The sequence below is a fragment of the Rhizoctonia solani genome, chromosome 1 (genome assembly GCF_016906535.1).
Source record: "Rhizoctonia solani chromosome 1, complete sequence".
In the NCBI taxonomy this organism is placed as follows: Eukaryota; Fungi; Basidiomycota; class Agaricomycetes; order Cantharellales; family Ceratobasidiaceae; genus Rhizoctonia; species Rhizoctonia solani.
In genome coordinates this window covers 2,110,973-2,138,233 of record NC_057370.1, presented here as the reverse complement: position 1 = coordinate 2,138,233, position 27,261 = coordinate 2,110,973, and the positions used below count along the sequence as shown (strand labels likewise).

Here is a 27,261-nt window from a genome sequence, read left to right as displayed (position 1 = left end):
TTCTGAAATGCCCTATATAGCCGTTCCCTACATGCACTTCTTACACAACAATCTCCCAATATATCCGATCCTCCTACTTGGACGCGATCCAGGATCAGACGGCACACTGATCGCACTGGGGGTTCCAGTCAACTTGGACGAAGTACTCCCTCAGTCTGCTCTCAAACCACTCCCAGTGCTTCACATACAAACCCAAGCCTCACATCACCCACGCCCCTTGTCTGCTCCTCCAGGCTCACGCCACGGAGAGCTTCCGCCAGGAAAGTCAGGGACCGGGTCAGCTCGTGGAAGTAGAACTGGTACACCAGTCGGCAGTCCGATTGTTGGGCCCGGGAAGAAGCTTCCAGCGTCCGGTGCATCGAGGTTAGGACCAAAGCCTCAACTCGATCGTGGGAGGATCGACGAAGCTTGGCCATATCATCTGGTATGATTCTCAAGCCTATTTAACTTCGCTTCTGACTCCTGTGCTATAGAGTCACTCGCGCTTATGCCGCTCCCGCACTTGGAAGCCCACCTTGCTACCATGCGAACGCTTACTACCAGTACCTCAGCGTTATTATCGCACCTTCTTCAGCAACGAGAGGCTCTGCAGCAAGACTCAGAGACTTACAACAAACTGATAGCTGAACTTGTTGGAGAGGCACAAAAATGAAATCTGGTGGAGTGAAAAGTCGTACTGGGGCTATCAAGAGGGGTAGCTTGATGTAGACCTTCGATTGCGCGGGCTACTCTGGAGGTGGATGGGCCATAAAGTCCAAACTATTGATGACAGGCTAATGGTTATTGGGATTCTGGTTACATACCAACAACAAAGACCAGTGGCACCTACGCATCCGCCTTAGACTGACTATTTTACATATTTTGAACTATTACTGATTCATAATGTACTCGGATAGCTCCGTACGGAGATGTATTATTAGCGCATCGTCGTAACTCAACCGTACTCTGGATAGAATGTCGTAGAAACACAATACATTCGGCTCACTCTACTAAGGATGACTTGTGTAGAGTGATATACATATGAAAGCGAATCATATACGTACAAAAAGCGCGAGATTGCTGTGATGCGTGCGTGTGTAAAATATACCCGAAGAAACTAAACAGAACGTACTAAAAAACAGCACCATCCTCCCTCGACCAAATATCGTCTACCTAGTCTAGTTTCGTTCTAGAGTATTCAGCCCCAGCCATCCCACCTCCCAAATCGTCTAAATTCTTCCAATATACACTGCCGGCTTTGCTTCTCCTTCACTTCAGTTCCATCAGCGCCTTCTCTGCCTCGACCAACGGCACCTGATGCAGAGTTATTGTTGGGCGAGCTAGATAACACCGATCCGCCCGGTCTTCCAACTGAAGGTGTGGCTGGCCTAGTTTCAGATTGTGACGTTGTCCCGGCGACTGGGGGTAAAGACAATCGATACCATCCTCCAGAATATGTGAGAGCCACGAGCTGATAGTCCATGGGACGTTCAGATCCAACAGGCATAGTGGGGGTTGGATTCGTAGAAATCGATGTGGACTTGGGTGGTCTATTAGTCTTCGAGGGAGAAACGGGTGGATGGCCTTCAATAGGTACTTCAATCCAAGCCACAGTGCATCGTTCCTCGTCGACCCTTTCAGCGGTAGGGTCAATAACCTGGCTGCTCAGAGCGGCCAGGTTACTCGACGGAGCCTGCGCTGGTAGACGATATTGAGCGTAAGACCATTCCGATGCAAAGATCTTGGGCAGTCGTACATAGTCCTTGAGTGCTGAGAGCTTAGACGTTCGATTCCTGTTAGGTTAATTAAGCCTATGGGTTCATGTCGAGACAGCCTAGCTGCAACTTACTTTGCGCCAATCTCCTCTCCTTGCTTCGCAAGTTTGAATACATGGACTGTGCCCTTATCACTCCAAACACATACTTCTTGCTCGTCTCCCCTAAACGCTACACCGTATATGTCGGCACGATCCGTCCCACGGCGTAACTCTCGTATCTTTGCACGACTGCGTGTGTCCCATACTCGGACCAAAGTACCACGGTGTGATGCGGTAGCGAGAAGTCGACCAGAGGCGGTTAATGAAAGTGCTGCGAGCTTGCTCTCATGGGCTACGATGATCGCTCCCGGCTGCGTTGCAAGAGGTGGTGGTATATCGGGTCCAGATCGAGGCTGAGGGGCTTTGGGCTTCGGTGTAGTGTTTGGTGGTGGACTGGGTGGTGGCGGGTGAGGACAAGGAGGTAAATGGATCAACTGAACATGACCAGGCTGTCTACCGGGAATTGCAAGCATGGTTGAATCTGGAGCTGTGGCGATTGCCATCAGACCTGTGTCAGATCATTAGTATATGGGCCACCGGCGATACCCACACGATGCGTCAGCAAGTTGGCAACGACTCCAACATCAACTCACCACTTACCGCGCTCGTTCTCGGCGGTCTCCCATTCTCCACGACGCTCTATATTAGAGTTGATCTCAAATGCAACTACCCTACGCTTGAGTGCAACTACCAGCCAGTTCCGTCGAGTGACCAGGCCACAGACTCGCTCCTTGAACTCGAGTTCCGCAACCTCACGCTGAGTGACGGAGTCCCACAAGATAACCTTATTAGCTGGATAAAGTGGAGCACGCCCTCCGCCGACCAGAAACAACAACGACGACGCATGCATGGGCTGTACAAACGCAAGTGTTCCGGCATCGTCTGGGACATCTAGCGTCATTGTTCGTCAGCATTAGCTCGCACCAAGAAGAGATATGACATACCTCGCTTCCGTAAAAGTGTGAGTGGCCAAGTCTTATAGACTGCAAATCCTTCTGGGTACATGTTGTAAATATTCGAGAATTAGGCTCAAAGCGAGCGTCCAGTATACATGTCGGTGCTGTGGCGGTGATCGAGTGGCGGGCAAGATTCATTGTGCCAACAGCACAGATCACAGTCCAATAAGTGGTTATACCAGTCAGAAACTCGGTCCTCCAGAGTTCGCAAGTATTTGTGGTGATGGCAAGACTCCGCCTCGTAATGAGGGGCGTTTCTGGATAGGGGTGGTCACGTGTACACGGTGTAAATCGCTGAAGCGCTGCTATTCTATCCGTTCCAGCATACATGGCGCAGTCGAACTGTGTAAACTTTGTGGCTCATGCCCACTTTTGGAACAACAAGTCCTTCCAAACATTGATTCCAGAAAAACCGATGGCGAAACGCCAAGAGTTTGACTTTACGTGTAAAATGACAATATATATGGTGCCAACCGCACGTAACGATTACGATTCAGTGAATTCAGAGGAATGCTCGTATTTTTTAGCATCTGAAACATTCATTGACATTCATTGTACGTAATAACGACCAAACGTATTTACTTGGGACATGATCCATTCCAATCTGTCTGTTCGTGTTGGCAGGCTCGCCATTTCAGTCTGGCGTGGCGACATCCTAACCCCATGCATCCAAGTCGGATCATGAGATTCAAAGGCATAGATTTTAGTGGCATGCTAACTACCTATGCTCATCCAAAATCGTTTCAACTTGGACGGCTTTCTCTTGAGACTCGTCTTGGGATTTCCGAGCAGTATCTGTATTCTGGTGAGCTTCTGTACTTCGACCCGTACTGGGCAAGTTCCTGCTGAAGTTGCTTCGACAACCGCTCAGGAATCCCGCACGGTGGATCTTTTGGAGCTGGGCTTGGCTGTTGGTCATCCCTTTGCTGAATTTCGACATGTTCGTTTGTGTTGCTGTTTCATGCACTCCATGTAATCTATGTTCGAACAAATATCAAGAAACCTATTGAATTTTAACTAATTTCCATGTCTGCTTCGTACTTCCGTCGGCGGACCAGACGCGAATCTAAATTCAGTGTCGACGTCGACACCACAATCAAGAAAACTATCCAGTTCTCGTAAAGTGCGCGCCTCACTACCGCTCTCTACCCTACTGAAAGGGGCGTTTATCAAACGGTTGTTATTGGGTGTCTGTATCCTGCAGGAATGATCATATGCACTAAATTTCTCCAGTACTTCGAGTGAACATGGATGTACTTGCCCATGCCGCCCATCGCCAGCTTCCAACGGCACCCAAGTACATAGGTACCTGGATACAACTACAGAAGCATTATTGTCAGTGCTGACTACCGATAGATACAACTGATTGTGTGAAAGGCTTTTGAACCTATAGCCTCCGCCAGAACGCTCTATATGCCACTCTGTACCATAATATCAATTGATTGACCATGGATAACGAGTAAAGCAAAGAGCTCTTACCTGTTACCTTCTTTCGTTTTTATTTGTTTCCCATAGCAATATTCATTTATCGTCTTTGTCCGATACTTGAAGTGCTTTCCCTGTCAGCCAATTGATAATGTAATATGCGCTGGGAGGCAACTTCTCGTCAACCGACATGTGTGATATTCCTTGACCCATAGCATATCGAAACAACCGTATACCTGGATCCATAACCTTGAGGGCATACATTGCAATTTACTATGATTAGTAGTTAAAATTAGGAGGGCAACCGTCGAAGTTGCAGTATTGCTATTTGATGTCATGTGATCATTCTTTCCACTATTTTCATGGATAAACCGGGTCAGCTACATGTATGCGCAGCATCACGAAGCCATTCTACAGGTTTATCGCCCCCAGTAGATTTGTGGCTCATTTAAAGTTTCTGTTCATATTCTTTAAGACAGAAGTAACGACTTATGTACTATTTAGGCAACAGAATGGGAGAGGTAGATCTCAGTGAGCTTCCGTAAAGTTCCTAGGCGTATTTCCTCTCATCTGCGGCATCACTTAGCACCGGTACCGTGGATCCGTTATTGTATTAAAGTCACCCATACCTGAGATATGAGGTATTCTAGCCGGCCAATCTTTACCTGTAGGCCTACTATCTCTGTCTGTTGTTGGGACACTTTTGATTTTAAATCGCTCGACTGACCAAGTAGCTAGTGTTATTTCTACTCATTATATTAATATGGAGTAACCTACTCTCTTGCCTCAAGATCATCTCTTAATTGACGTATGGCATCTTCCTTCTGAGATATCTCCCGATCCTTCCTAGTGGCTTCGTCTTTTACCTGCGTTAACTCCTTTTCAGCTCTCGTATTTGATCAGCCATATCTAGGTGGTTTTGGTCCTCCCAAGGCGTGGGGTTGTCAATTTCAAAAGCCTTTAGGTTTGGGGGCACTACACCTCAAGGGGTTCACTTATAGTATCAATGCGAGCCTTAAATAACGGTGCTGGTTAAGTGCGTTCTGACTTACTCTATACGAACAAGATGCCATGTTTGGTTTGGACTTCCGACGGATGGCCAAATATGAAGCTTTGTTGATTATGGACGTCAGAGGGATAAAAGACAAGGTTACTCTAGTATATACCTCGTTACCATTGTTACTCCTTCCAAAATGAAGGTCAATCATTTTGTCATTGTCAGCTAGTTGAATTCTATAAACGAGTATAAGGTTAGGCGTTGGAATTTGATCAGTACCAGTATGACCCACCCGTGAAGACTCCCAGTCTTCAGTAATATCCAAGTGGACGGGTATTTAGAAGCGGTTACGAAAGAGTGCGTATCAGTACTCGATACAGATATGTACAAGTCACTATATTCCTTATTCTGAAATTGATAGCCACCACCTGAGCGCTGAATATGCCACTGGAAATAAATCATTATAATTACAGATTATCTCCTTACAAACGCCACGAAGATCTCCTTACTTTCTGGCTATCCGTATACTCTTTTTCCCATGCTACTATCCTTTACTATCGTGATCCGATACCTGAAGTACTGTATTTGTGAGCCCACTTTCGATAAGGTATGTCCCAGGTTTTATATCTTTATCAACTGGGAAATGTTCTATTCCTTGGCCCATTGCGGACCGGAAAAGGCTCTAACCAGGCTCGACGAGTCGCATCGCATATGTCTGCATTTCTGTTCAAGAGAGCTGACAGGTTAAGTCCAAGTTCAAGAGTGATGACTAGGCATGGCCATTTTTATGTTGCCACTTGGCGCCATGTGACACCAGCCCCTGATCAGATGTCTGTTTGTCGACACATACCATACATAACCAACTCATATATCTGCTGTGATTGCTTGACCCGCAGTAATCTGGTTAATAATCTACCCGATTCTAAATCTCAATATCTTGTATATACTATGTTGCTACATGTGGTGCAAATTAAGCACCAACGCATATTTTATAGATGACTCGGGGTGGCAGCTCCTAAAACAAATCTATGATAGGTTGATGCTAGCGTACACATATTCTGACGGCGGAAATACTCCGTTTTTAACACCCAAATGTAATCAGAGTAGCCTCTTCGACGAGCAGTAGCTGTGAGCATGTATTTAAGCTCAACACTCCACGCGTGTCATTTATGATGCATGCATACAATGCTCTTACCTTCCTATCTCCAATACACACCAAATAACTATAATTGTAGTGATTTGTTACCTGAAATATCTTCTGATCCGCTTGCTTTGGGAGCCCCGGGTCGGTAGAGAATTTGTGGAATTTGTAGTAACTTACCATACACGCGGCCTCACAGCACTCCATATTTGCGGTGGGATCTTCTTGGATTTGTTAGAGCTCAGTTCCACACGCAATCACTTGCTTGCTGGCGCACTTGAGCTCTTTCTGTAGGTAAGCAACTTCCTGTTTGTACTCTTCTTCCTTCGCATTTGTTCCAAACTGCTCCAATGTCATGCGCTTGGTATCGTCCCTAAGTATACAGTACATCAGCACCACTGATAATACTTTCCATGCAAACAGGTGTCCGTACTCTAGATACTCGAAATCCCAATACTTGAAGCTGCCAGTACCCCGTAGGGAATATGAATCTGGATAATTAGCAATCAGTTAACTCAGCAATTCGATCTGTTTGGATACTTGAAATGCCTTATTGCCGTTTGTGTCTCGTCCTCGATTTAAATTGAGAACACGATTTTGACTAGGCTTGTTAATTCTATCCAGATGGGATATCGGTTGGGAACTATGAATATAAGATTGTTCACGAACAAATAACAGTCGCCCTCCTTGAACAATTCCCATGTGGTAGGAAATCTTCCCGCATGTACTCACGATTGGCTGTTGGTGCTTCCGACCGCTATGTAATATGGACCATATTTTCGATTATTGGATGCGTAACTATCCCCGGATTGCTGGACTAGCCACTTGGGAGGGGTATCCTGATGTAAACGAGTCTAATGACTGCGGGCTTTACTAGCTTGCCTTCCGTCTGTCGTCATCCTTTCATTCCCATGTCTCAATTATACTATGGTCGTAGCTAGAGATAGAAATTGCTTTGTTCATGGGGGCGCTAGTGATTCGATAGACAACTGGCTCGAGCCCTCGATGCGAGGAACTTGAGGTATGCGATTGTACAAGCCCTATAAGCGATAACTTCAACATCACTTTAAACGCTATGTCAACGCATTCAAAAATATATATGTTGGACTGAACCCAAAAGGGTGTTGGTCAAGATGTAGCCACTTACGTGTTTGCCACTTGTTCTATAAACGAGTATCACGTGGACAACCGCATCGAGGCGTCGACTTTGAATCGAAATTCCATTAGACAACTGCATACATCTGATGCATGCCACACCTGGTTAACAAACCACACGTTTAGACCAAGGTGGTCGAACACCACTTTATGACGCAAGAACATAAGTCAGTACGAACAATAACTTCACTACCTAACAGGTAGATGAAAACGGAGTATGGGGTAATCGCTTTAATGTTAAATTTCAGTTGGTACCCCAGCTCCAGGGTCCCCACTAGGTTTATTCATCATCTGTTCACAAATTCAGGAATGTCCACATACTAGCAATTGTTCACCTACTTGTGACATAAGGTACTCGACCCGGTCCATCTTTGCTTGAAGGCTCGCGGTCTCCGTTTGCTGTTGTTGAAATTTGGACTCCAAGATACTATGCTGATGACGCAATTGGGTGGATTCTTCGTCTGTTTTGCGAGCATGCTTGAGCGCCTCTTCCTTAGCCTTCAAATCCTGCTGAAGTTGACGTATAGTCTCATCGCGCTGATAAAGCAAGCTGTGCAGATCCGAGAGCTCCTGTTTTGCTTTGGATAATTCGCCCCTCAGCTGTGATAATTCACTGTTGCTAATGATTTCTTCTTGCGTTTCAGGTAGCCCTTTATTCATAGGCTCATTTTTGGCGGCCGAATTTCCACTGACTGTTCCTGTCGAGAATCTGTCGTTTCTTCTCCGAAATCGTCACTATTCGAAGTCAACATAGCCGTTGGAAGTATAGATGGACGAGATCGCTTACCCTATACGCTCTACCCTCCAAATTCTGTGAGGCATGTTGCCTCCGTCCAGGTTCCAGATGTGGATCTAAAGGGTAATGAATACGGTTTCAGGACGCGTATCTCAGTTGGAGCACTATTAACATGAGATAGAGTACCTCATTTCCATTGTGACCTGAACCCCAGTGGAGATCAAGGACTCGATTCATATCTGCAAGTTGGACGCTAATGCCCGAGTCAAAGGATGTGGTGACACCTAGAATCGGCTTTAATCTTACATATAGTTCCCATTAAATTTCAAGAATAGCCATGTAGTTGGGTACCTGCTCGCATACACTAGAGCATGGTTGTCTGTGTTAGACACAGCTAAATAGGCATTATGACGCCGATTTCGGAGTCGATACCCATGACCCGATCGTTGTAAGAACCACTTGACACAAATAAAATATTACACAGCGTATTACTTGGTCTGGTAGACACACCTGTTGGTTTTCTCTATCGTGCTGCTGCCATGTAACAATCTTAGTGGAATCATCATCAGAGACTTGAACGGCGGTTCCGGTAACCGCGTTAGAAATACGATATGTCCCAGGTTGCAAGGTTTCGTCGGGTGGGTATTGCGAATGAGATATATCTTGCCCCATTTTAATAGCTTATTTGAGATGAGTGAAAAAGGTAAATGACGCCTCCCCAGTGATGCTGGTGGTGGCTAGCCACCTAACATAGTCAATCACATGGGATCCTTGTAGCCGACCGGCGCTTAGACCGAACCACGTCGAGCCTTAAGCTTGCTCACAATCGTCACTATCGTGTCAGAGAGTTCTTTGGCTTTCGCACTTCTCACTTGAATATAACTGTGAGTCCTTTTCTATCTGATAAATTACAGCCAACTAATCACGTAAGGACCCACAAGGCGACCGAACTTGATTCGTGACTTGATCGTTCTCTCGGGCTCGGAGACTCTTACAAACCAGCTTGCACGGCCTTGCTGCGGACTGAGCTCAATCCCCACGCGTGTCTTGAACCCAACTATATCTGAACGCTCGAAATCTCTCGTAAATTCGTCAGAAGATGTCTTCACCTCGAGCTTCGGTTCCACCACCCATATCCATTGCATCCAAATCAGACGGTGGCGCCAAAGGCCGAGCGCGCTCATCTAGTATCGTTGCAGTACAGGAAGTCGGTGGAAATGGGGCAGAGGAAATGCTGGATCAGAGCGTGTATATTAACCGAAACTCCGAGTGGGTAAACGGTAAAGGTGTGTTGGCGTCGGGCAACCCGGAACGTCCCTATGCTCACTGCACGTAGGCGCATGGATCATACACCCTATGCTCACATTAGCCGCAAAAGTCCTCATTGATGTTCTTCCGGGAGTGTCTCAGGAGGCTAGCTGGACAATAGTAAATTTGGGATATCTCCTCGTGGGTATCTTTTCCTCGGCGCATTTTTGGGAGGCCAACTGAGATCCAACAAGGTATCATACGTTATGTTCCACGGCATCACAGGCATTCCATTTGATCCCGACTTGCATGGCGGCGCCTATGATGACCTGACAATGTGGGAACAGATTGACCAAGGTGCTCAGTATACCCCGGCCAAGAAATGGTTATTTACTATGCCGATCGCGCTGTGAGTCACTCATACCCGGCTCCTCCCTGTGCACATTAAATAAATAAGCAATACAGATTTTTGTTGTCGACACACTTTACCCATTACAACCCGTGGCTTTTTACAATCAATTTCATAGCCCTACTATTGGTCCTAATTCCGAAACTTCCGCAGGTGTGTGAGTTGTTAGGCCCATGCTTAAACGATGCTTACGGGATAGCGATAGCTCCATCGCCAACGAGTTCGATTTTTGGTCGACGATCCGACCCCATCGGGTGCCGCCACACCAATGACCCCGATGACTCCCAGTGTATCTGGAACAAACACTCCCACTTACCGCCGTTCTTGGGCAGAGCCATCTAATTAAAACTACAATGCCCAAGTACACCCCAGACTAATTTTCTTGGCTCGCATATATACATTTATTAGGACTCTCGCCGTGGTTCGTATTAGTGCTGGGTGTATAGGTCAATTCATTTGCATATTGTCTATTTTAATAACTACCCGTATAGTACACTCTACATGATTCCTTGTCGAAGTCGCCGCGGAATATAATGCACGCAGCAGCCACTCTCAAGCTGCGGTACTTTCGAGTAACTCGCGATACTGGCAGAGCCGGAGTCTAGATAATGTTGATGAATACTCCAGCAACCTAACAATCATAAAATACCCACAGATTTCGGAGTAACATCATTTGGGTAATCTTGCCCACCGCGGGCATGTAAAGGGATGCCTTTTAAATCGAGTTAAACAGGGTTATAAGTATATAGCCGTGCAACTCACTTTCTCCCTAACATCCGACTGGAAATTCTTCTCGCTTGCAACGTTTACGCATATACATCCATCTTTCAGCCACCCTGTAGGAACCTTGTAAGTTGCGCTTGGTACGGCCGAGACCACAACATCTGAAAGTCCCAAGCATTGTTCGAGCGACAGGGAACATGGATGAACAACGTGTCGAGGGTTATATCTATTCGGCTTCTCGCCACTACTCGTGTTTGTTGCTGGGCGTTTCGTATACTCTTGTATACTATCGATATCAATGCTGAAAACTCGTGCACCATCATTGGCAAGTAGAGCTGCGAGAGGACGTCCGACAACCTCCGAACGGTTGATAATGGTAACCGTGCGGCCATATGCACGATCTCCGTAGTCGAGAATGGAATTGTAGACTCCAACATGTTCAAGTGCCTTGACGATTGCCAGTGGTGTGCATGGAATAATCGATTTGACGTAGCCTTCGGGCGCTTCAGCAGCTGGAGCAGGAGCCGTTGGAGAATTTGCCGAGCTAGGTAGTCCCACCAACGTTTGGGGGCGGATGAAACTGGCTTTTAGATAAGCAACACCGCCCCTAGTTCTACCGGAATATATGCATACCGAATGTTATGGTATAGGTTATAATGAAATTTGACGTGAAGTCCTTCGACGTCCTTGAAAGGCGAAACTACTTGCTGCAGGTAATGGTCCTTGAGAGGTTATCAGTATGTAGACTCACACTTGGTACGAGTAACTTACTTGAGACCCGCCGAAGATGGGATAGTATACCATGATTCCGTCGATGTTTCGATCTTCATTGGCCTCAATAATAGCCTCCTCCGCGCCCTCTCCGTCTACACCACCTTCTACGGCTCCTCCGACTTCTTTTAGGACAAAGTCGATACCAATTGCTTCGCATGTCTTCTTTGTGAATTGTGCATACGATCTGGATGGTGCCGAGGAAGTTGAGAGAATCCCGAGAAGTCGAGGCTTTCGAGCACGAGCGCTCGATCCCGATATGGCTTGCTCAATCTCAGTCCGGAACTAACGAAACAACTGTGAGGTCGCTCTCGTCGACTTCAAATCGTTGCTACCTTTGCAGCTATTGTGTCAGCCTTGACCAACTTCCCCATTCCAGACTGCGGCGCAGCTGACCTGTAGCAACCTCTTAGCATCTTCCCGTAAACATATAAGCTGCTACTCAACTTACGTTGCCATATCTTTTTGTCTATCTCTTGCGTTCGGGGCAGGGCTGGAGTCAGAAGATTTGTGTGGTGCTTCGGCCCTGAGATCTTCAAATCAAATCCAATATTTTACTAGACCCTGACCAGTAGCCTTACGTCAGCCTATCTTTCCCACGTGACCGTGTCCCGACTTTACTCCACGTCACTCGCCAGTATTTTGGCATAGCTTGCTTTCCTTGCAGTTGATTTATAACATCCAAAAACAATGCTATACATTTATCTACTGTTTGCCATTTTCCCCGCGGTGCTTGCGCAATTTGGTGGAGGCGGGGGATTCTTCGATAATTTCTTTGGTGGTCATGGCGGGCACCAGCAGAGGCAACAACAACGAGCAGGATCAGGTTCTTTGTGGTCTCAACAAGCAGACGCCAGTAATTAAATTTATTCCTTGATTTACTGTTTGATATTTATTAACATACTGCTCAGTCCCATGTTCCCAATACCTCTGCCCAGACACATTGGTGTGTGTCTCGAGCCCAACACTATGTCCATGCCCTGCCCCAGAGGATATCAAGTGCTTGATTCCTGATTCGGAAGGCGGAACAAGTGTCGGTACGGTTGTGTGCGTTAGGGGATCATCAGGGTGTGAGCAACTTCGGAGCTTAGCCAGCCCATGAGGTGATGCATATATGGTATGTACGGTCACTATCGTGGTCTCGTGTATTTAGGTTGGGCTCAAGTTAATCGCTTGAATAGCATGTATTAGATTTCACTGCTACATCAATACATTTCTCTGGCAACGTGCCTTTCTTTATTCGTTACTTGCCTAGCTATATGCAAGGAAGAGCATGAGCTCCAGGCACTGCATTGCCACACCCATACAAACCAGTTGCCAATACCTCCCTTGCTCTCTTGTATGTATGTTAAATGACAGCTATCATAAATCGGCAATGCACCCCAAGAGCATGTGCCCCTGATGGAGAAGGTTTAGAAGGGGTATGCTACGCGGAGTTAAGGGTAGAAAGAGTAAATATTCTCGGTAGATTGACGATCGCCGAGTGGCGATTGGGCGCCAACAAACCATTCCATCTCAACCCCCATCGTCGCATCTTCATAAAGCCTCCCAAGTTCAACAAACTCTATAATGTTTCGGATGAGTTTCTTCACATACCTTGCGGTCATTGCCTCCATCTACGTCGTTGTGACGTTGTTGAGAAAATGGCGCCGAGCATGGGCTTATCGGGGTCTAGCCCATTTGCCTGGTCCTCCTCGAGAGAAATGGAGCAAAGGTCAGTTGATCAGTGATGTGAGCATAGTGTTTAGCTCAATCAGAGTCATACAAAGGACATATCCCGAACCTATACAATCCGAACACAGCATTTGCGTTCCATGATTCACTGAGCAAATATGGACCTGTTGCCAAAATTTATGGAATCTTTGGTGTACGTGGTGTAGCTTGATACCAGGTTTAGTGCCAACTAACTCTTCACAAAGAACCTTCGCCTATACATCAATGATCCTTATGCTATGGGCGAAGTCTTGCTCAAGGAAGAGAATGGCTGGGAAAGGACTGAAAGCTATACCGCGTATGCATATGATGGCCTTTTCCGTTAAATTAAACCAACAAGAGTTTCTAGCAATCTAAACATGGTCCTAGGACCGGGCCTGCTAGCTACCAGAGGTAAAGCTATATATCTTGTTGCACACAACATACGCTAACAAAACACCGGTAGGCGCTAAACACAAAGCACAACGCAAGGTGCGTGGAACATGTGTTTATTACACAGCCTATGTTCTGATAGAAATTGTCTAGATTATAAACCCAGTTTTCAATTCATCCACTATCCGCACAAGTGAGTATCCTGGTGGAAGCACATACGGAACTAACCCGTATCGAAATGTTCTTTTCTGCATATAGTGGTAAGTGGCTACATGCGCTTAGCAGCCGTGATCGATTCATGTTTCAATTGCAATTTTCTAGCTGCCTATGCTTCACGAAGTATCTCACAAGGTATAGTCTATTTGATCAACCTCTATACATAGTTGCTGACACTACAGCAGCTCATAGCAGGGATAGAGAGGGAGATCAAGGAGCAAGGTACAAATGCTATTAGTGTTGATATCTTTGGATGGGCCCACCGGAGTGCATTGGATGCTATTGGTAAGCCTCTTGAACCAGATATGCTGTGTGTGCAAGGCTCATTCTCTATCCGGGGCGCCTTTCAGGCTTGGGAAGCATGGGCCATGACTTCCAAACCTTGAGTGGTGTCGAAAGTGATTACAGCAAGGCTATCAAGCACCTTCTGTTCGTGTACCACATCATCGCTCACACTCCGTATACTCATGCACCGTCCGAACATGGGTATCATGGGTTCTCAGCCCGGCGCTATTCTCTCTGGCCATTCTCAGGCCTATTATGCCTACTTTGTATAAGATCGGTCCGGCATGGTTCCGAAGGGCGATAATTACCCGCGTTCCGAGCAAAGCGATCAAACAACTACTTTCTATCGTTGACATTCAGTATGAGCAGGCACTTCGGATCTTTAGTCAAAGAAGGGCTGCTCTTACGGACAGCAAACACGGACACCATAATCTATCTTCAGCCCAGAAGGATGTGGTTACGCTGATACGTGAGCCCATCTTGACTTGATCCGTAGGCTCTGTAAGATCTATTGACACCGCTCCCATACAGTTCAGGCGAATGGAAAGGCTGATCCTAGAGACAGGATCTCGGAGGAAGAAATGTTGGGACAACTAAAGTCAGTGACACAGGATGACGCTCATTGTTTTGTCCTCAATACGTTTACTTGACAACCAGCACTCTCATTTTCGCAGGCCATGATACAACAAGGTCCGTCCGCTCCTTAGCTCCATCCTATATAGATAACATAAATTTGCTCTCTAGTGGTGCCTTGGCATGTATCTTTCAGATGCTTGCCGAACATCCCGAGATCCAGTCTAAACTTCGGGAAGAACTACTAAAGTGTTCAGACGAAGATCCTGACTATGTGACCCTAAAGTCATTCCCATTGCTAGACGCGGTCATTAGGGAAACACTACGGCTGGTACGCTTCACAAATAGGGGCTCGTTCAATCATTGATAATAGATAATGCACCTGGTTGGCGTTTCAGCACCCACCGGTGACGATAGTTGAACGAGTGTAAGTTGGGAAAACATCTGGCTTACCTATCGGGTTTCAGAAGGTAATCTCAATTCTAGTTCATCACGAGATACTGTGCTTCCTCTCCGGGCGCCGATGGGCGTGGACGCAGAAGGCCGCCCTTGCACGGCACTCGCTGTGCCTGCGGGAACGCTGGTCATGGTTGGCCTTCGGGCTGCCAATCGGGATCCACAACCTGGGGTCCTGACGCTCACGAATGGAATCCACGTCGATGGCTTGAGCCGCTCCCGGCAGGAGTGGCCGACGCCCGAATCCCAGGTATCTATTCTAATATGTACGTTGCAATTACCTGCGAGCCTATACTCTAGCGCCCAGATGACTGATTGGGCGTCCCTGTGTATACATTTTGGGCTATATTAACTAGGATGACATTCCTTGGGGGATCTACCTCTTGTATGTGAGTGCCCGATCCATGTTTAGATCGTTGACAGCGCCCTGATTATCATTGCTGTCTGGATGATGTGCCCAGCGGATACAAGGTACTGTCGCTCTCCATCTCCTCAGCCTCATATTTCCACGGACAACAAAGCTTACGTTCTGTATGCCAAACGCCTAGTTTGCACTTCTCGAAACTAGTAGGCTACAACTCGCCCCATGTTCGGAGCTGTTTTGTTGATATTTGACTCTTGTAGAGGTGATCGTCGCAGCTGTCGTACGGAGGTTTGTTCTATCCCTGGAGATCAGGACGTGTATGGAAGGCAAGTTTCATCGATTAGGTCCTTTCTATGGAGTTGATCCTTATTGTAACGATTGGATAAAAGTTTGGAGGTACTTCGAAGCCTTTTGTAGTCGATCCTGTGTCTGGACATTCTTCACCTGGCCTTGTTTTAAAGCTTGCATTTGTTTGAACACGATAGATCTTGTAACAAACATTAAGTCTGGGGAAATGTATAGTCAACAACAATTATTTTACAAAGGGAATAAACAAATGTCATTATAGTTACCACGATATACCGGGAAGCTCAGGAAGCGCGGGCGTAGATCTGTATTTGTGCTTGGTTACACGGGTTATTACGTATAGGTCCCGTGCTTTGGAACATGTATTCCCGATCTGGTTACCTCACGAGATGAACCTCGACGCGTCAACGCGTACACAATGTTGAATAGAGTGAAAACCAATGCAATTGATGCAAACACTGTACAGTTGCTACAGATCACAAGCCGTGAAGAATATTATACGAAAGAAGCGGTATAAATAGCGCAGTGCCATATTGATTGGATTGATTTGACTTGCAGACCGAAAATGACAATTCTTCATAGGGCAAACAAGCCGAGGACAGCGGAGAGGTGGGGACATAAAGCTTAGTAGGGTGCGTAAGGAGTTCGTTCCTAATGGAAGGGAATCGCATATGAATCATGGCATAGAAACAAGACAAAGACCTATGGCTTGTCAGCACATTGCAATGCAAATGTTCTGTAAAGGCGTACCTCAAAGTGCTGGGGACGAAGACAGATACACACCGACGGAATCATTGTTGCATTCGTGACCATGGCGACTCAATACTCATCGAAGCCGCCAGTCGAGATGGGCGTTTAGGGGTGTTGCTTAATGGAGAGCTTCCAAGACCGTCTTTGGCCAGAGACAACGGCGCAGGCATACGCTTTGCCTTTCGCGGAGGAGCGTCGTTTTCTTTAGGAGAATCGAACACCAGTTCTGGTGGACTCAGGTCGTCCTCCCATGACATAGGCGAGGACATGTCCGAGGCGTCATACCCAATTGGATCGCAATAAACATCGAAGCCGGGGTGGTGTGCCTCGGGGTCACGACTCTTGTTCGGTATCCACCGAGAGGAGTTTCGATTGGAACTAGCACTCGTCACTATTTCAGGCGAAGGAGCCAGCACAGGTGTACCAGGGCCGCGCATTTTCGGTGTGGATGAGGGGGACGAATGTGTAGGGAACCGGTCGGTCAGGAGAGGTGGGGGAAGATAGGAGGTGCTCGGTGCATTTGACGGGGAGGCAGGCGATGGTTCGTAATTTAGCTTCATTGCAGGACTGGCGCCAAATCCCGAACCGTCTGCATCCATTTCGACGTCTTCAAAGAGGCATTTGGAGACCATCTTGGGTGGGCGAGGATAGCAAACTCGCCAGGGGTGGATGGCTTGATGTCGTCAGTGGCTCGTTTCTTGGATGGACTGGCAAGCGTGAGGGGGCTTAACCTGCGCTTGAGTGATGCGGAGCCAGGTGTGAACGAAGGCTTCTTGGCTGATGAGGGAACAGCACCACAGTCAGAGGCAGGGTAGAATCTCGAGAGTGGAAGTGCAGCAAATGGAGTGCGTTCCGAGGCGCGTTGAGGAGTGCTTGTAGATGCCATAGCTATAGGTCGTGAAGTAGGCTTGGAGAGAATACGTGGGGCCGTGCCAGAAACAAAGACTTAAACCAGGCTTAGAGGGAGATCATATACTAGCGTCAGCGGGAACGGAGGCGCGGACGCTCAAAGGGGACGTGACAGGAGGGGCTTGTGGTGGTCCGTTACATACCAACTCGGGTCAGGGCGGAGTATTGTGCCGGCCCAAATTCAACAACTCCAAACATACCACGCCCCAGTCTGGACCCTTAGACCCCTGAATGTGCACGAGCCATCAATCAATCAATTATCCCCTGTCTGAAAATGGACCCGTTGCATTCTCAGTTCATTTCAGTCAGGAGGTTGGTCGTTGAGAACGAATCAACAAGCGAATGAATGCATTAAAATCCAGAGGGAAATGATACAATGAATGTGTTCGATAGACAGCTCCACCAGAAAGTAGAAAGTAAAATATTCACACGATATAGTCTAGTCCATGCGTCCGAGGGAGTATCACATTGCATACCCTCCTCCGTATCCGTCCTTCCCACCCCGATTATTATCATAGGCCGGTAATCCGCTCTGGGACTGGTTATACCCGTCCGGTTTTCTATCGGGCTCGTCATAAGCGAGACCACTTCCGTGCGATCGGCGATCGCCAGCCTGGTATTGAGGAGCCTGGGTTTGCATATACTGCTCCTGGTGATACTGCCCGTGTTCTTGGGGATACGCGTACCGGGGATCGTTGTGGTAGAAGCCTGGTCCGACCGCACTTCCCGGAGAGTGCATCCGGGGATCGCCCATCGGGACGGGCGGAATCTGCCCGTAACCCGGAGCAAGGTGAGCTGTCGAGCCGTAATCGCTTGCGCCATCATAGTACGAGTCTGGGCGCCCATTGTGAGTCCCATGGAAGTAAGGTTGGGCTGGAGGAGCATATCCAGAGTACATGGAATATCCGTCCGCTCCCTTTGGTTCATGACCCCAGTATTGATCTCCTCCGGCATAAGGAGGCTGGAGACCTCGGCGCATGGGAAGAGTAGGTGTCGGCTCATCATCAACATCAATATCCGGTAGTGTAGGTTGAGTCGGTGCAACAATTTGGCCGTTTTTGTCCTTGAGATGGGAAAAGTCACCAGCTGCTTCTTTGCGAGCAAGTTGCGCTTGTTTGCGTAACCTGAGTTTATTCTTCCTCTTGATTAGCTCGGCAATACGCTATGTAACAAGTTATCAATATAATGACAAATCAAGTTGCCAGGAGGACGAACCTTGTCGACTTTATGGCAACAGTATTCCTAAACGAAACGCTGTTACTCTATGCACTTCCGAGTAAGGAGACGATAGTAATACCTTCAAATTTCCTTGGATGTAACAGAGCAATGGAACGTAGCAGATGGCCGCAACAATCAGCAGCAAGACACTGCCGGCAAAGACGAGCACTGTGAACAACATTGTGAAGAAAAGTGCGGATGTCAGAGGATCGTTAGAGTAGACGTAATCTTCAAAATTGAAAGATCCATTGTTGACTCTCCAAAACGAGTAGAGGATCAGACCATTGATAGACTGACGGGGACCATCAGCGAGTAAAAGACGCTTCCAACCTAAATCCCAAATGAGCCCATAGTTGAAGGAAAGGAAGGAACCGATATCACCTTTGAAAGTAAAGAAGATGAAGAACGCAAAGTCGTCTTTCTTCTTTGTAGAGTTTTCAATCTGACAGAAGAAGCAGTAGTGATCGTATGAGCCTAATAACGGGAATTGATTTATGGTTTATTTTTTCAACATGCGCAAGCTTACGAAGACTGTAGTATGTGTTGGCCATGACATTGGTAAATGCATAGGAAATATCACGACTGGCAATAATCTTTTTCGCTTTGTATGCCTCGTATGCCAACTATTTGTGATCATCAGGTTATACACGCACTTGTATTTGAACGGGATGCTCACCAGGAGGAACGAAAAAATAATACAGCCAACAAAGATCCACTTTGCAACATCGAACTGGATCTGAACTGCACAGTCGTCCCCACACTTGGCGTAAATTTGGTTTGTCCACCCGTCTGACGACAACATGGTCACTGCCGTAAAGATATCGGACATATACACCATGAAGGATTTCACGATGAGCACATAGAGGAAGATGTATCTACGAACAATGGACCTGTCAGCACAGCCATAGTGACCCAGTTCGTGTGCCCAAGTACCTCACTCGCACTCCAAAGCTTTTTGAGTGGTAGTCCCGTGTGTCAATAAAATCAAACTACGAGGGTGATTAGCACGAGTGTTATCGCACAGTTAGACTAGAGAGCTACCTTGTGGTCCTGAACCACCTCACGTTTCCAGTCACCACCAGCAAAGCACATTGTGGTCGACCACTTGACAACTCGGCTGATCCAATCTCAAGTCAGCTTGGACAGGCTAGGCAGCCAAGAGTTTCTTGTTCTCGCGACCGGCGAAAGAACAAGCCCACGTGGGGTAAAAGGTGCTGTTAGATAGGAGACGCCGAGTCCGTGAGCGGGAGTAGCGGTGTATATGGTTGATTACTAGGGTAGAAATGGATGTAGTTGTGCTGTAAGCGAGCCTGTGATGGGATATGGGGTCTCGTTACAACAAGAGGGGGTGTGCTTGGGCGGTTAGCGACTGCGGGCGTTGCGAAGGAAGTTTGAATATCTGACAGTGAGTCTAAATTAGGTAGTTGATCAGGTGATCGGTGGCGGAGTGGGGTTTCCGAGATTCAGTTGGCAACCACTGGTATTTTCGTTCAGCTGGTTGGCACTTGCACGATAGTTCCAAATGGATCGAACAACCTAGCAATCCGTGGTGGACTGGCTGCCCGCAGGCTTGAAAACTGTACTTTTACTGGACAATCGATATTTCATGTATTTCTACAGCTGGATACAAATTATAGTGCTCATGGATCAGGCAGTTCTTTGACGATTCGACAATGAGTTATGTCGTGTTTGCTAAAAGTTCTGTTAGTTCCAAGCGCACGTGAAGATCGAAGCAAGATCTTAGTCAGATTATGTCATTTCGTCCAATCCCTCTCACACCCAATTGCAACTTTTTGTGATTTTGTACAATAGATACTCTAACCTATCATGACGACTGTTCAAAAGATAAAAGAGATCGAAGATGAGATGGTAAGTAGCTCTACTTATTTAGGTATATCAGAGCCAATCTGATGCGTTATTACAGGCTCGGAGTGAGTATTACAGCCTTCCATTAATATACAGATACTGATTCACTCTCGTTTCACAGCCCAAAAAAATAAGGTTCGTATTCCCACTTTTTAAGGGAGCGAAAGTTTAATGAAACCAAAATTGGGATGTTTAGGCGACCAGGTATGTACGAATTCAATCCAGTCCATCTGTTAGCCTGACTGGCATCGGTACAGTTACCATCTTGGTCTCCTCAAAGCGAAGCTCGCCAAACTCAGGCGTGAGCTTATCACCCCTCAAGGTGGTGGCGGTGGTGGAGGGGGAGGTATGGGATTCGATGTTGCGAGGACGGGTATCGCTTCAGTCGGTTTCGTAGGGTTTCCCTCAGTTGGAAAGGTAGGTTCAGATTACCAAGTTTGACCACTTAATTTATAATAATTATCTGTTGTTAGTCTACGTTAATGTCCAAATTAACCGGAACGCATTCGGAAGCGGCGGCATATGAGTTTACAACGCTGACAACAGTCCCTGGAACTTTAAAAGTCCATGGAGCACCCATCCAAATTCTCGATTTGCGTTAGTGAATTTAACTATTAGCTTTAGTATCTTACTGACATCATGCACAAAAGCTGGTATTGTTGAAGGCGCCGCTGATGGGCGTGGTCGAGGAAGACAGGTTATTGCAGGTATGTAAAACATCCATTCTCCGACAGCTCGGACCGAACACCTTTGTAGTGGCTCGCACATGCAATCTCATATTTATCGTGCTCGACGTCCTAAAGCCCCTTGGTGACAAGAAGATCATTGAATCAGAACTTGAGGGATTCGGTATTCGATTAAACAAAAAACCACCGCAAATCATCGTGCGCAAAAAGGCAAGGACATGTTTCAAAGGATGGATCAAATGCTTAATTTTATGTGACTTGCGCAGGACAAGGGTGGGATTGCAATTACGAACACTGTTCCTCTCACAAATTTGGACCATGAATCTATCAAGGCCGTGCTTTCAGAGTTCCGAATTAGCAATGCAGATGTTGCGATTCGAGAACCTGACGCGACTGCTGATGACTTGATTGATGTCATTGAAGGAAACAGGTATACTGCATGGTTCTGTCACCAGAATATAGTAACTCAAAGGTCTTTATATCTAGGGTATACATTCCTGCTATTTACGTGCTTAACAAGGTATTTGCCCAGCTTTCATCCTATGGAATTCAGTTGACCGACTGGAACCCAGATCGATGCAATTTCCATTGAGGAGCTGGATTTGCTGTATGTTTCTTCCGGGTCTATTCAGTTTGCACTATCTGACAAAAGGATAGGTACAAGATTCCAAATTCTGTCCCTGTTTCATCAAAGGAATGGATGAACATAGATGAACTCCTTGACGTTATGTGGTCTGCTCTTGATTTGGTCCGAGTGTAAGTCATACTAATACTCGCAACCCTTGTGACCAGGCTCAATGTGTTATTTTAGTTACACAAAACCGCGAGGGTTAGCGCCCGATTACAACACTCCAGTCGTATTGCGACGAGGAAAGTCAACCGTTGAAGACTTTTGTAACTCTATTCACAAGGAGATCGCCAAACAGATGAAATAGTAGGTTGTTGGTTGGTCGTATGAACGGCGCTGATTGTTCGTACTAGTGCTATAGTATGGGGGTCCAGTGCAAAACATTCAAGAGGGCAAAAAGTGGGGTTGGAACACGTGTTGGAGGACGAAGGTATGTGCATGCTGGTGTGGCCAAGTTAAATATCACTAATGGATCCGTAGATGTCGTGACTATCGTGAAAAAATAGTCTCAACTTATTATTATCTTGCATATGATTCTATGTCTTTAATTCAATGCATGAATTACATGCGCGAAGAGCGCGACGTTACATTGTGTCCATTAGTGAGTGTTTAGTGTTGGGTTGCCTTGACCATGACGGGGCGCTTCCGAAGGTGCTAGAATATCCAATGGCGCGAGAGGCGCGTAATTGTACGCGCAAGTGCCGACGCGCGTCGCTGACTGACGCGGCCTTGTTTGTTGAGAGGGTATATAAGCCACCCTATCTTTTCGTCTTTCCCAAGCAACTTTCGTCTCAAGATCCTTTCATACCTTACAGTACTTCCAAATTGATATCATGAACACCGACCACGAGATCGCTCTCATGTATGCATCCAGTCCATGGAGTCTCTTTCAGCCTCGTAAGTCGCTGCTTGAGCTCCTGAAATAATCGAACTAATATAACTCATAGGAAGCAGCTTTTATTCGCCTTTTAGCAATGTGGTGCTTCGCGTTGTGCAGCCCCCACGGCCCAGCTTAGAGGATTTACTCCTTCAGTTTTTTACTGGGGACGAGGTCACGACACTCCCTACTAAGTCCGAACGCGAAAACGAACATGTATATCAGGATGGGAACAAAGCGTCCCCAGCGAACGACTCGACTCCTAATTTTGACCTCTCCGAGCGCATGGCTCGTGAGATGCAAGAGCAAGAAGATCGAGAACAGGAGATGATGGATCAAGCGGCCGCCATGAGACATCAGTTCGGAGAGTACATGTCGGCGTTCGAGACCTCCGAACCCACTATTGGGGGTTTCGACTCGCTATTCCGTCGAGAGCTGGTGAATGCCGAAGCAGGGGTGCGTCATATCCCCAACCGCATGATGTCAGGGAACTAACTAGCTAGTTTTGGTGTAGCCTTCAATGAAAAAATCGACACCAAGTTTTTCCTTCGAATCAAGCCTGAGCTCTGACTGGAACAAGGTGGGCGCTGTTATTATTTACCTGTTTGTCAGATGAGGTATTAACTCTGATTTGCCACCACAGCTCTACCAAGATCAGAGAACAATTAGTGGCGAGTCGAGCTCAGACGACTCAGAAAAAGTCTATGGTAAAAAGGCTCGTCTTACTATTTCGGCAGTGCGTATTGTGTTGACTCACAGTCATCCTTCACACAGCCTATACGAGCGACTCAATTCAACACCGCAAACTACGAGCCATCCGAGCTCTTAGATGGCCTTGAGGCCCACTTGAGGCACGAAATCAACCAGTTCGATTTCCCAGAGCATCTCGAATTCCAGCCAGGGAATCATACACCTGTCCTCTTGCATACATCCAATAATGCGGCTGTGCACTCGTTTGAGAAGGCTTTATTGGACATGCGCGCTAATTTGGGCCGTGTGGAGGTTGGCTTGGACGAGAATGCTGCCGAGAGGCGATCACGCATTGATGGAAGGATTCAACGTGAGCTCAACGATCTCGATAGGAAGGTCCTGGAAACTTGGGCTGCCAAGCGGAGGCACTCGCCAGCCATGGGATCTCGAATGTAAACTTCACGATCTCGATATCTTGTACATGTATTTATTTTGAGCTTTGCCCGTTTATATATTTTACGCCTTTTTCCATTGAAGTAAGGAAGCCTGAGTTGTCATTTAGGCTCAGTTGGGTATTTCATCTGTATATACCCCAGGGCTGTCAATTACCACAGCCGAGACAATGGGATTTCATGTGTCTAGAACTTAGCCTGAGCCTCGACATGCATAGTCTACCCGTATCACTGGCGTTTGCCGTCAATATCGGTCGCACTCAAACAACGAGAGGCCAAGATTAGCCACGGCGGGTGGGGTCATCCGCATCAAATTGGATGTACGTCAGGGTGGCTGTGCTATGTAACGAAAGGCTCGAAACCAAACGCTCGCTTGTCTTCTACCACTACAATCCCCTGAGCTCAGATCCAGTTGTTTGCCACCAATCTATTCGAACGGTTAATGCTGGTACCATGAATCGCCCGGAACAATTCACCAAGATTGATTTGACTCCAAAGCGGCATCATGGGTATGCTGTGCTATTGTTCATCTTTGGGACGTTCTTCCCACCACTCGGTTGGTTTCTCCTATCATCTTTGACTAGAATCATACGCTGAAACATGATGTTGCAGCCGTCGCAGCCAGGTTTGGAATTGGAGGGGATTTCTGGCTCAACCTCTTGTTGACTATCCTGGGATACTTCCCTGGTACGTCGGCCCGCGATTTTGAGATCACCACGAGGCACCCGGCGCTAACGTAGCTACCGACATATGCCAGGGCATGGTCACAACTTTTACATTCAGAACATTCGTAATAACAAGAACCACCGTCGGACGCCGAAATGGGCCCAAAAATATGGTCTCATTGACGACACGGAGATTAAACGCAGGCAGAAACGTAGCCAATGGGCACACAGGTGTGTGCTTGCGTGAGTAAAGAGAGTAATTCCTAATCAGTATTGTAGGTATAACGAGCGCTTGCCTCAATCGACGTTGGAGGGTCAAGAGTATGAGGAGGGGCAGAATCCGACCGAGACCCCACGGGAAGAGCAGAGTGATCCATTCAGGCGTCCTGGTGAAGGTGCTTTGTGGGGGGAGGAAGATGAGAATTACTATGGCCGTAGACCTCGCGCCAATTCGACGCAGTCTGGATCCCAAACGAGCCTTAGCAATCGCAGTACTCGACGCTGGCAATATCCCGCTAATTTCGACGAAGCGAATGAAGTTGGGGGCCTCGACGATGGCCGAAAGAGCAAAAAGAAGAAAGGCTCCAGTAAACGCAAGGACAAGAAGGATCGCTGGGGGCGAACTGCCGATGCTCATGCAGGCCTGGGCTATGAGGACGTCGACGGAGGATCTAAGAAGAAAAAGAAGAAGAGGTCCAAGACTACCGACGACTCTATGTTTAGCAACAGGCGCAGCGAAACTAGCCTATCTCGCCGATTGAGCTCTACATCCGAGTTCGAAGGCCCAGAGGATGCTGTTGGAGGACTATACGGAGAGCGGACTGCTCTCCGGAATGCCCCCGAACCCCGCCGCGATAGCGCGGATCCTTTGGAACATCAATTCTGATAATCGACCCTTGGCTGCATATGGTGAGTAAATTCTACATAGAAAAGGTACGGTGGTTATCTCCAATGAGTCAGAGAAACCCCGATAACACCTCGAGGATTTTCGTAACTGATACTTTTCTTTAGAATGCCTATTTGTTTGTGCAACGGCCATGTCTCGCACGTGCTGGGGTACTCGCCTTGTCATATATACCTTCTCTCTAGACCAATGTACATTCGTTCAAAAGATTCGCTTCTATGTTATGGGTAGCTGCATTCGCGAGGGTTCGACTGCATGGTATATGGCATGAGGGGTTTCCTTGAAGCGAGTGGGAAAGATCTGAGGGAAAGGGAACGAGCTCCCTTTTATTTGAGGATGCTCGGAGAGGTGTAGATCGAACCCGACGTCATCTACTGATGAGTCGCCTAGTTGGCCCAGCGATTCTACGAAGTAATCTGAAATTCTTCAGCACGGTCGCCGTTGGGCGCCGCTCCGATCCGATGTGGTAGTTGCCTAATGCGGACTTACCCCATACACATGCATGTATAGCCGAACCTTGCAGCAACTTTTTGTTTCTCCCGACCAGGTCTGATGGCAGCTGACTGGCAATCGAACGCGCTTCGCGCGCTTCAGACTCAACCGATAAATCGCCCCAAGTATCAAAATCCAATCTACCGAGGCCCCCTCTTTTTTTGCTTGGCTCCTATATCTGCGCTGCACAGCTAGCTCGGTGCCACCCAAGCCGAAGTTTGTTCTCATCCCTCTCTACCACCATGCCTCCCGCAAATGGCCGATATAAAATCAAGCCTAAACGACACCATGCGTATACCGTATTTATATTTGTGATCGGATTCTTACTCCCACCATTCGGTGATCCCGAGTCTCATGCTGTCATGTTACTCACACACTGACGTACACTGTCTATTTACAGCTGTCGCCGCACGCTTCGGCATTGGCAAAGACTTTTGGATAAATGTCTTACTTACGATATGTGGCTACGTCCCAGGTGTGTATGGACTACCCGCCACCCGCTCGGACTGCGACAATTGACATGTGTGTATAGGACAAATTCACAATTTTTATATTCAGACCATCCGTGACAATAAGAATTCGCGACGGACACCCCAATGGGCTCTCAAGCATGGGCTTGTAGACGACTCGAGTATTAACCGGCGTAAAAAGCGGAAGGAATGGTCTCATCGGTTAGTTTCTCAGACGCTACTATCGGATCTTTAAGCGATACTAATCCATTATCATGACTAGATACAACGACCGACTGCCCCAGTCTGTGCTCGATGGCGCCGAGTTTGCTCCAGACCAGATCCCAGACTCCGATCCCACGCCGGCACCTGCACCCACGGTCGGAGGAGCTCGTTCTCCTGCTGCCTTATGGCGCGAGGACGACTCGGAAGGATTCTACGATAGAACCAAGATGGATGCACCACGAGGTACGTTGTGTCATTAAAAATCGTCTAGAAACATTTCATCGACATGGTTCGCATCTCGCAGGGAACAAGCCCAAGAAGGGCTGGCGATTTGACGGTGGGTTCCCGGACGAGGACGCCCAGACAGGTGCGGGCGGGTCGATCTATACGGGTACATACCTTTCCAGCCTGGTAGTGCTTCGAGAAGCATAAACTAAATCTGGTCCCCACGTGCCACAGAACCTGAACGCAAGTCTTGGAAAAAACGATCGCATAGGCCGTCGCGCCAGTCGTCCATTGACACGGCGGGAACTCCGAGGTACGGAAGTCGAGTATGGGAGGACCCACTCGCCAACGGAAGCAACCATGAAGATGCGATTGTGCCCCGTGCGAATGGAAGTACTGCGCAGACCAACAGGGTTGGAGACGGCCTCGACCACGAGTTCTAGGCGTGTGTATACGCGAGTTTGTCTGCTTTCTGTGCTTTCGCTGGTCGGACCGCATGATGGTACACCCTTCGCGTGGACTGATGTCAAATTAATAACCCAAGTATTACATGTAAAATAATATGCAAAGAGTTCTTGATCTAC

At 47.4% G+C, this 27,261-nt stretch overlaps 11 protein-coding genes across 11 annotated transcripts; 6 read left to right on the top strand and 5 right to left on the bottom strand.

The window, feature by feature from the left end:
* Window positions 1–7: 7 nt before the first annotated feature.
* RhiXN_04198 (uncharacterized protein) lies at window positions 8–652 on the top strand (the record flags this gene model as incomplete). The annotated part of the gene is made up of 2 exons (XM_043324015.1): window positions 8–424; window positions 476–652. 2 exons carry the CDS (start codon window positions 8–10, stop codon window positions 650–652), a joined length of 594 nt encoding a protein of 197 aa, XP_043176434.1.
* Window positions 653–1,177: 525 nt separating this feature from the next.
* Window positions 1,178–2,800, bottom strand: RhiXN_04197 (SVP1-like protein 2; the record flags this gene model as incomplete). The annotated part of the gene is made up of 4 exons (XM_043324014.1): window positions 1,178–1,772; window positions 1,829–2,303; window positions 2,396–2,686; window positions 2,740–2,800. The coding sequence occupies 4 exons, from the start codon at window positions 2,798–2,800 to the stop codon at window positions 1,178–1,180; spliced, it is 1,422 nt and encodes a 473-aa protein (XP_043176433.1).
* Window positions 2,801–6,548: 3,748 nt separating this feature from the next.
* RhiXN_04196 (ricin-type beta-trefoil lectin domain protein) lies at window positions 6,549–8,877 on the bottom strand (the record flags this gene model as incomplete). The annotated part of the gene is made up of 10 exons (XM_043324013.1): window positions 6,549–6,687; window positions 6,748–6,805; window positions 7,462–7,477; window positions 7,725–7,760; window positions 7,809–8,082; window positions 8,163–8,204; window positions 8,257–8,321; window positions 8,392–8,506; window positions 8,569–8,663; window positions 8,716–8,877. 10 exons carry the CDS (start codon window positions 8,875–8,877, stop codon window positions 6,549–6,551), a joined length of 1,002 nt encoding a protein of 333 aa, XP_043176432.1.
* A 427-nt stretch (window positions 8,878–9,304) lies between these two features.
* On the top strand, window positions 9,305–10,208 carry RhiXN_04195 (uncharacterized protein; the record flags this gene model as incomplete). Its single annotated transcript, XM_043324012.1, has 5 exons — window positions 9,305–9,491; window positions 9,542–9,654; window positions 9,708–9,862; window positions 9,919–10,015; window positions 10,068–10,208. 5 exons carry the CDS (start codon window positions 9,305–9,307, stop codon window positions 10,206–10,208), a joined length of 693 nt encoding a protein of 230 aa, XP_043176431.1.
* A 206-nt stretch (window positions 10,209–10,414) lies between these two features.
* RhiXN_04194 (methylenetetrahydrofolate dehydrogenase (NAD+)) lies at window positions 10,415–12,005 on the bottom strand (the record flags this gene model as incomplete). Its single annotated transcript, XM_043324011.1, has 8 exons — window positions 10,415–10,463; window positions 10,516–10,574; window positions 10,625–11,165; window positions 11,219–11,307; window positions 11,357–11,641; window positions 11,692–11,752; window positions 11,808–11,882; window positions 11,938–12,005. 8 exons carry the CDS (start codon window positions 12,003–12,005, stop codon window positions 10,415–10,417), a joined length of 1,227 nt encoding a protein of 408 aa, XP_043176430.1.
* A 920-nt stretch (window positions 12,006–12,925) lies between these two features.
* Window positions 12,926–15,286, top strand: RhiXN_04193 (cytochrome P450 family protein; the record flags this gene model as incomplete). The annotated part of the gene is made up of 16 exons (XM_043324010.1): window positions 12,926–13,070; window positions 13,126–13,223; window positions 13,276–13,367; window positions 13,419–13,462; window positions 13,515–13,540; window positions 13,608–13,701; window positions 13,763–13,792; window positions 13,850–13,942; window positions 14,008–14,086; window positions 14,161–14,411; window positions 14,474–14,540; window positions 14,600–14,632; window positions 14,687–14,846; window positions 14,914–14,942; window positions 15,002–15,221; window positions 15,272–15,286. The coding sequence occupies 16 exons, from the start codon at window positions 12,926–12,928 to the stop codon at window positions 15,284–15,286; spliced, it is 1,476 nt and encodes a 491-aa protein (XP_043176429.1).
* A 1,146-nt stretch (window positions 15,287–16,432) lies between these two features.
* RhiXN_04192 (vacuole protein) lies at window positions 16,433–17,277 on the bottom strand (the record flags this gene model as incomplete). The annotated part of the gene is made up of 2 exons (XM_043324009.1): window positions 16,433–17,064; window positions 17,100–17,277. 2 exons carry the CDS (start codon window positions 17,275–17,277, stop codon window positions 16,433–16,435), a joined length of 810 nt encoding a protein of 269 aa, XP_043176428.1.
* A 486-nt stretch (window positions 17,278–17,763) lies between these two features.
* Window positions 17,764–19,320, bottom strand: RhiXN_04191 (vacuolar membrane protein; the record flags this gene model as incomplete). The annotated part of the gene is made up of 6 exons (XM_043324008.1): window positions 17,764–18,462; window positions 18,516–18,542; window positions 18,598–18,848; window positions 18,900–18,992; window positions 19,045–19,141; window positions 19,195–19,320. The coding sequence occupies 6 exons, from the start codon at window positions 19,318–19,320 to the stop codon at window positions 17,764–17,766; spliced, it is 1,293 nt and encodes a 430-aa protein (XP_043176427.1).
* Window positions 19,321–20,345: 1,025 nt separating this feature from the next.
* On the top strand, window positions 20,346–23,721 carry RhiXN_04190 (uncharacterized protein; the record flags this gene model as incomplete). The annotated part of the gene is made up of 21 exons (XM_043324007.1): window positions 20,346–20,387; window positions 20,443–20,449; window positions 20,506–20,519; window positions 20,581–20,588; window positions 20,642–20,801; window positions 20,858–20,981; window positions 21,035–21,091; window positions 21,141–21,268; window positions 21,337–21,500; window positions 21,557–21,590; window positions 21,643–21,677; window positions 21,728–21,826; window positions 21,882–22,004; window positions 22,052–22,128; window positions 22,205–22,299; window positions 22,350–22,442; window positions 22,514–22,595; window positions 22,646–23,031; window positions 23,090–23,155; window positions 23,219–23,311; window positions 23,350–23,721. The coding sequence occupies 21 exons, from the start codon at window positions 20,346–20,348 to the stop codon at window positions 23,719–23,721; spliced, it is 2,259 nt and encodes a 752-aa protein (XP_043176426.1).
* A 449-nt stretch (window positions 23,722–24,170) lies between these two features.
* On the top strand, window positions 24,171–25,268 carry RhiXN_04189 (plasma membrane proteolipid; the record flags this gene model as incomplete). Its single annotated transcript, XM_043324006.1, has 4 exons — window positions 24,171–24,273; window positions 24,330–24,404; window positions 24,475–24,613; window positions 24,662–25,268. 4 exons carry the CDS (start codon window positions 24,171–24,173, stop codon window positions 25,266–25,268), a joined length of 924 nt encoding a protein of 307 aa, XP_043176425.1.
* Window positions 25,269–26,020: 752 nt separating this feature from the next.
* Window positions 26,021–27,120, top strand: RhiXN_04188 (plasma membrane proteolipid; the record flags this gene model as incomplete). The annotated part of the gene is made up of 6 exons (XM_043324005.1): window positions 26,021–26,117; window positions 26,179–26,253; window positions 26,311–26,449; window positions 26,511–26,695; window positions 26,724–26,843; window positions 26,912–27,120. 6 exons carry the CDS (start codon window positions 26,021–26,023, stop codon window positions 27,118–27,120), a joined length of 825 nt encoding a protein of 274 aa, XP_043176424.1.
* Window positions 27,121–27,261: the final 141 nt, after the last annotated feature.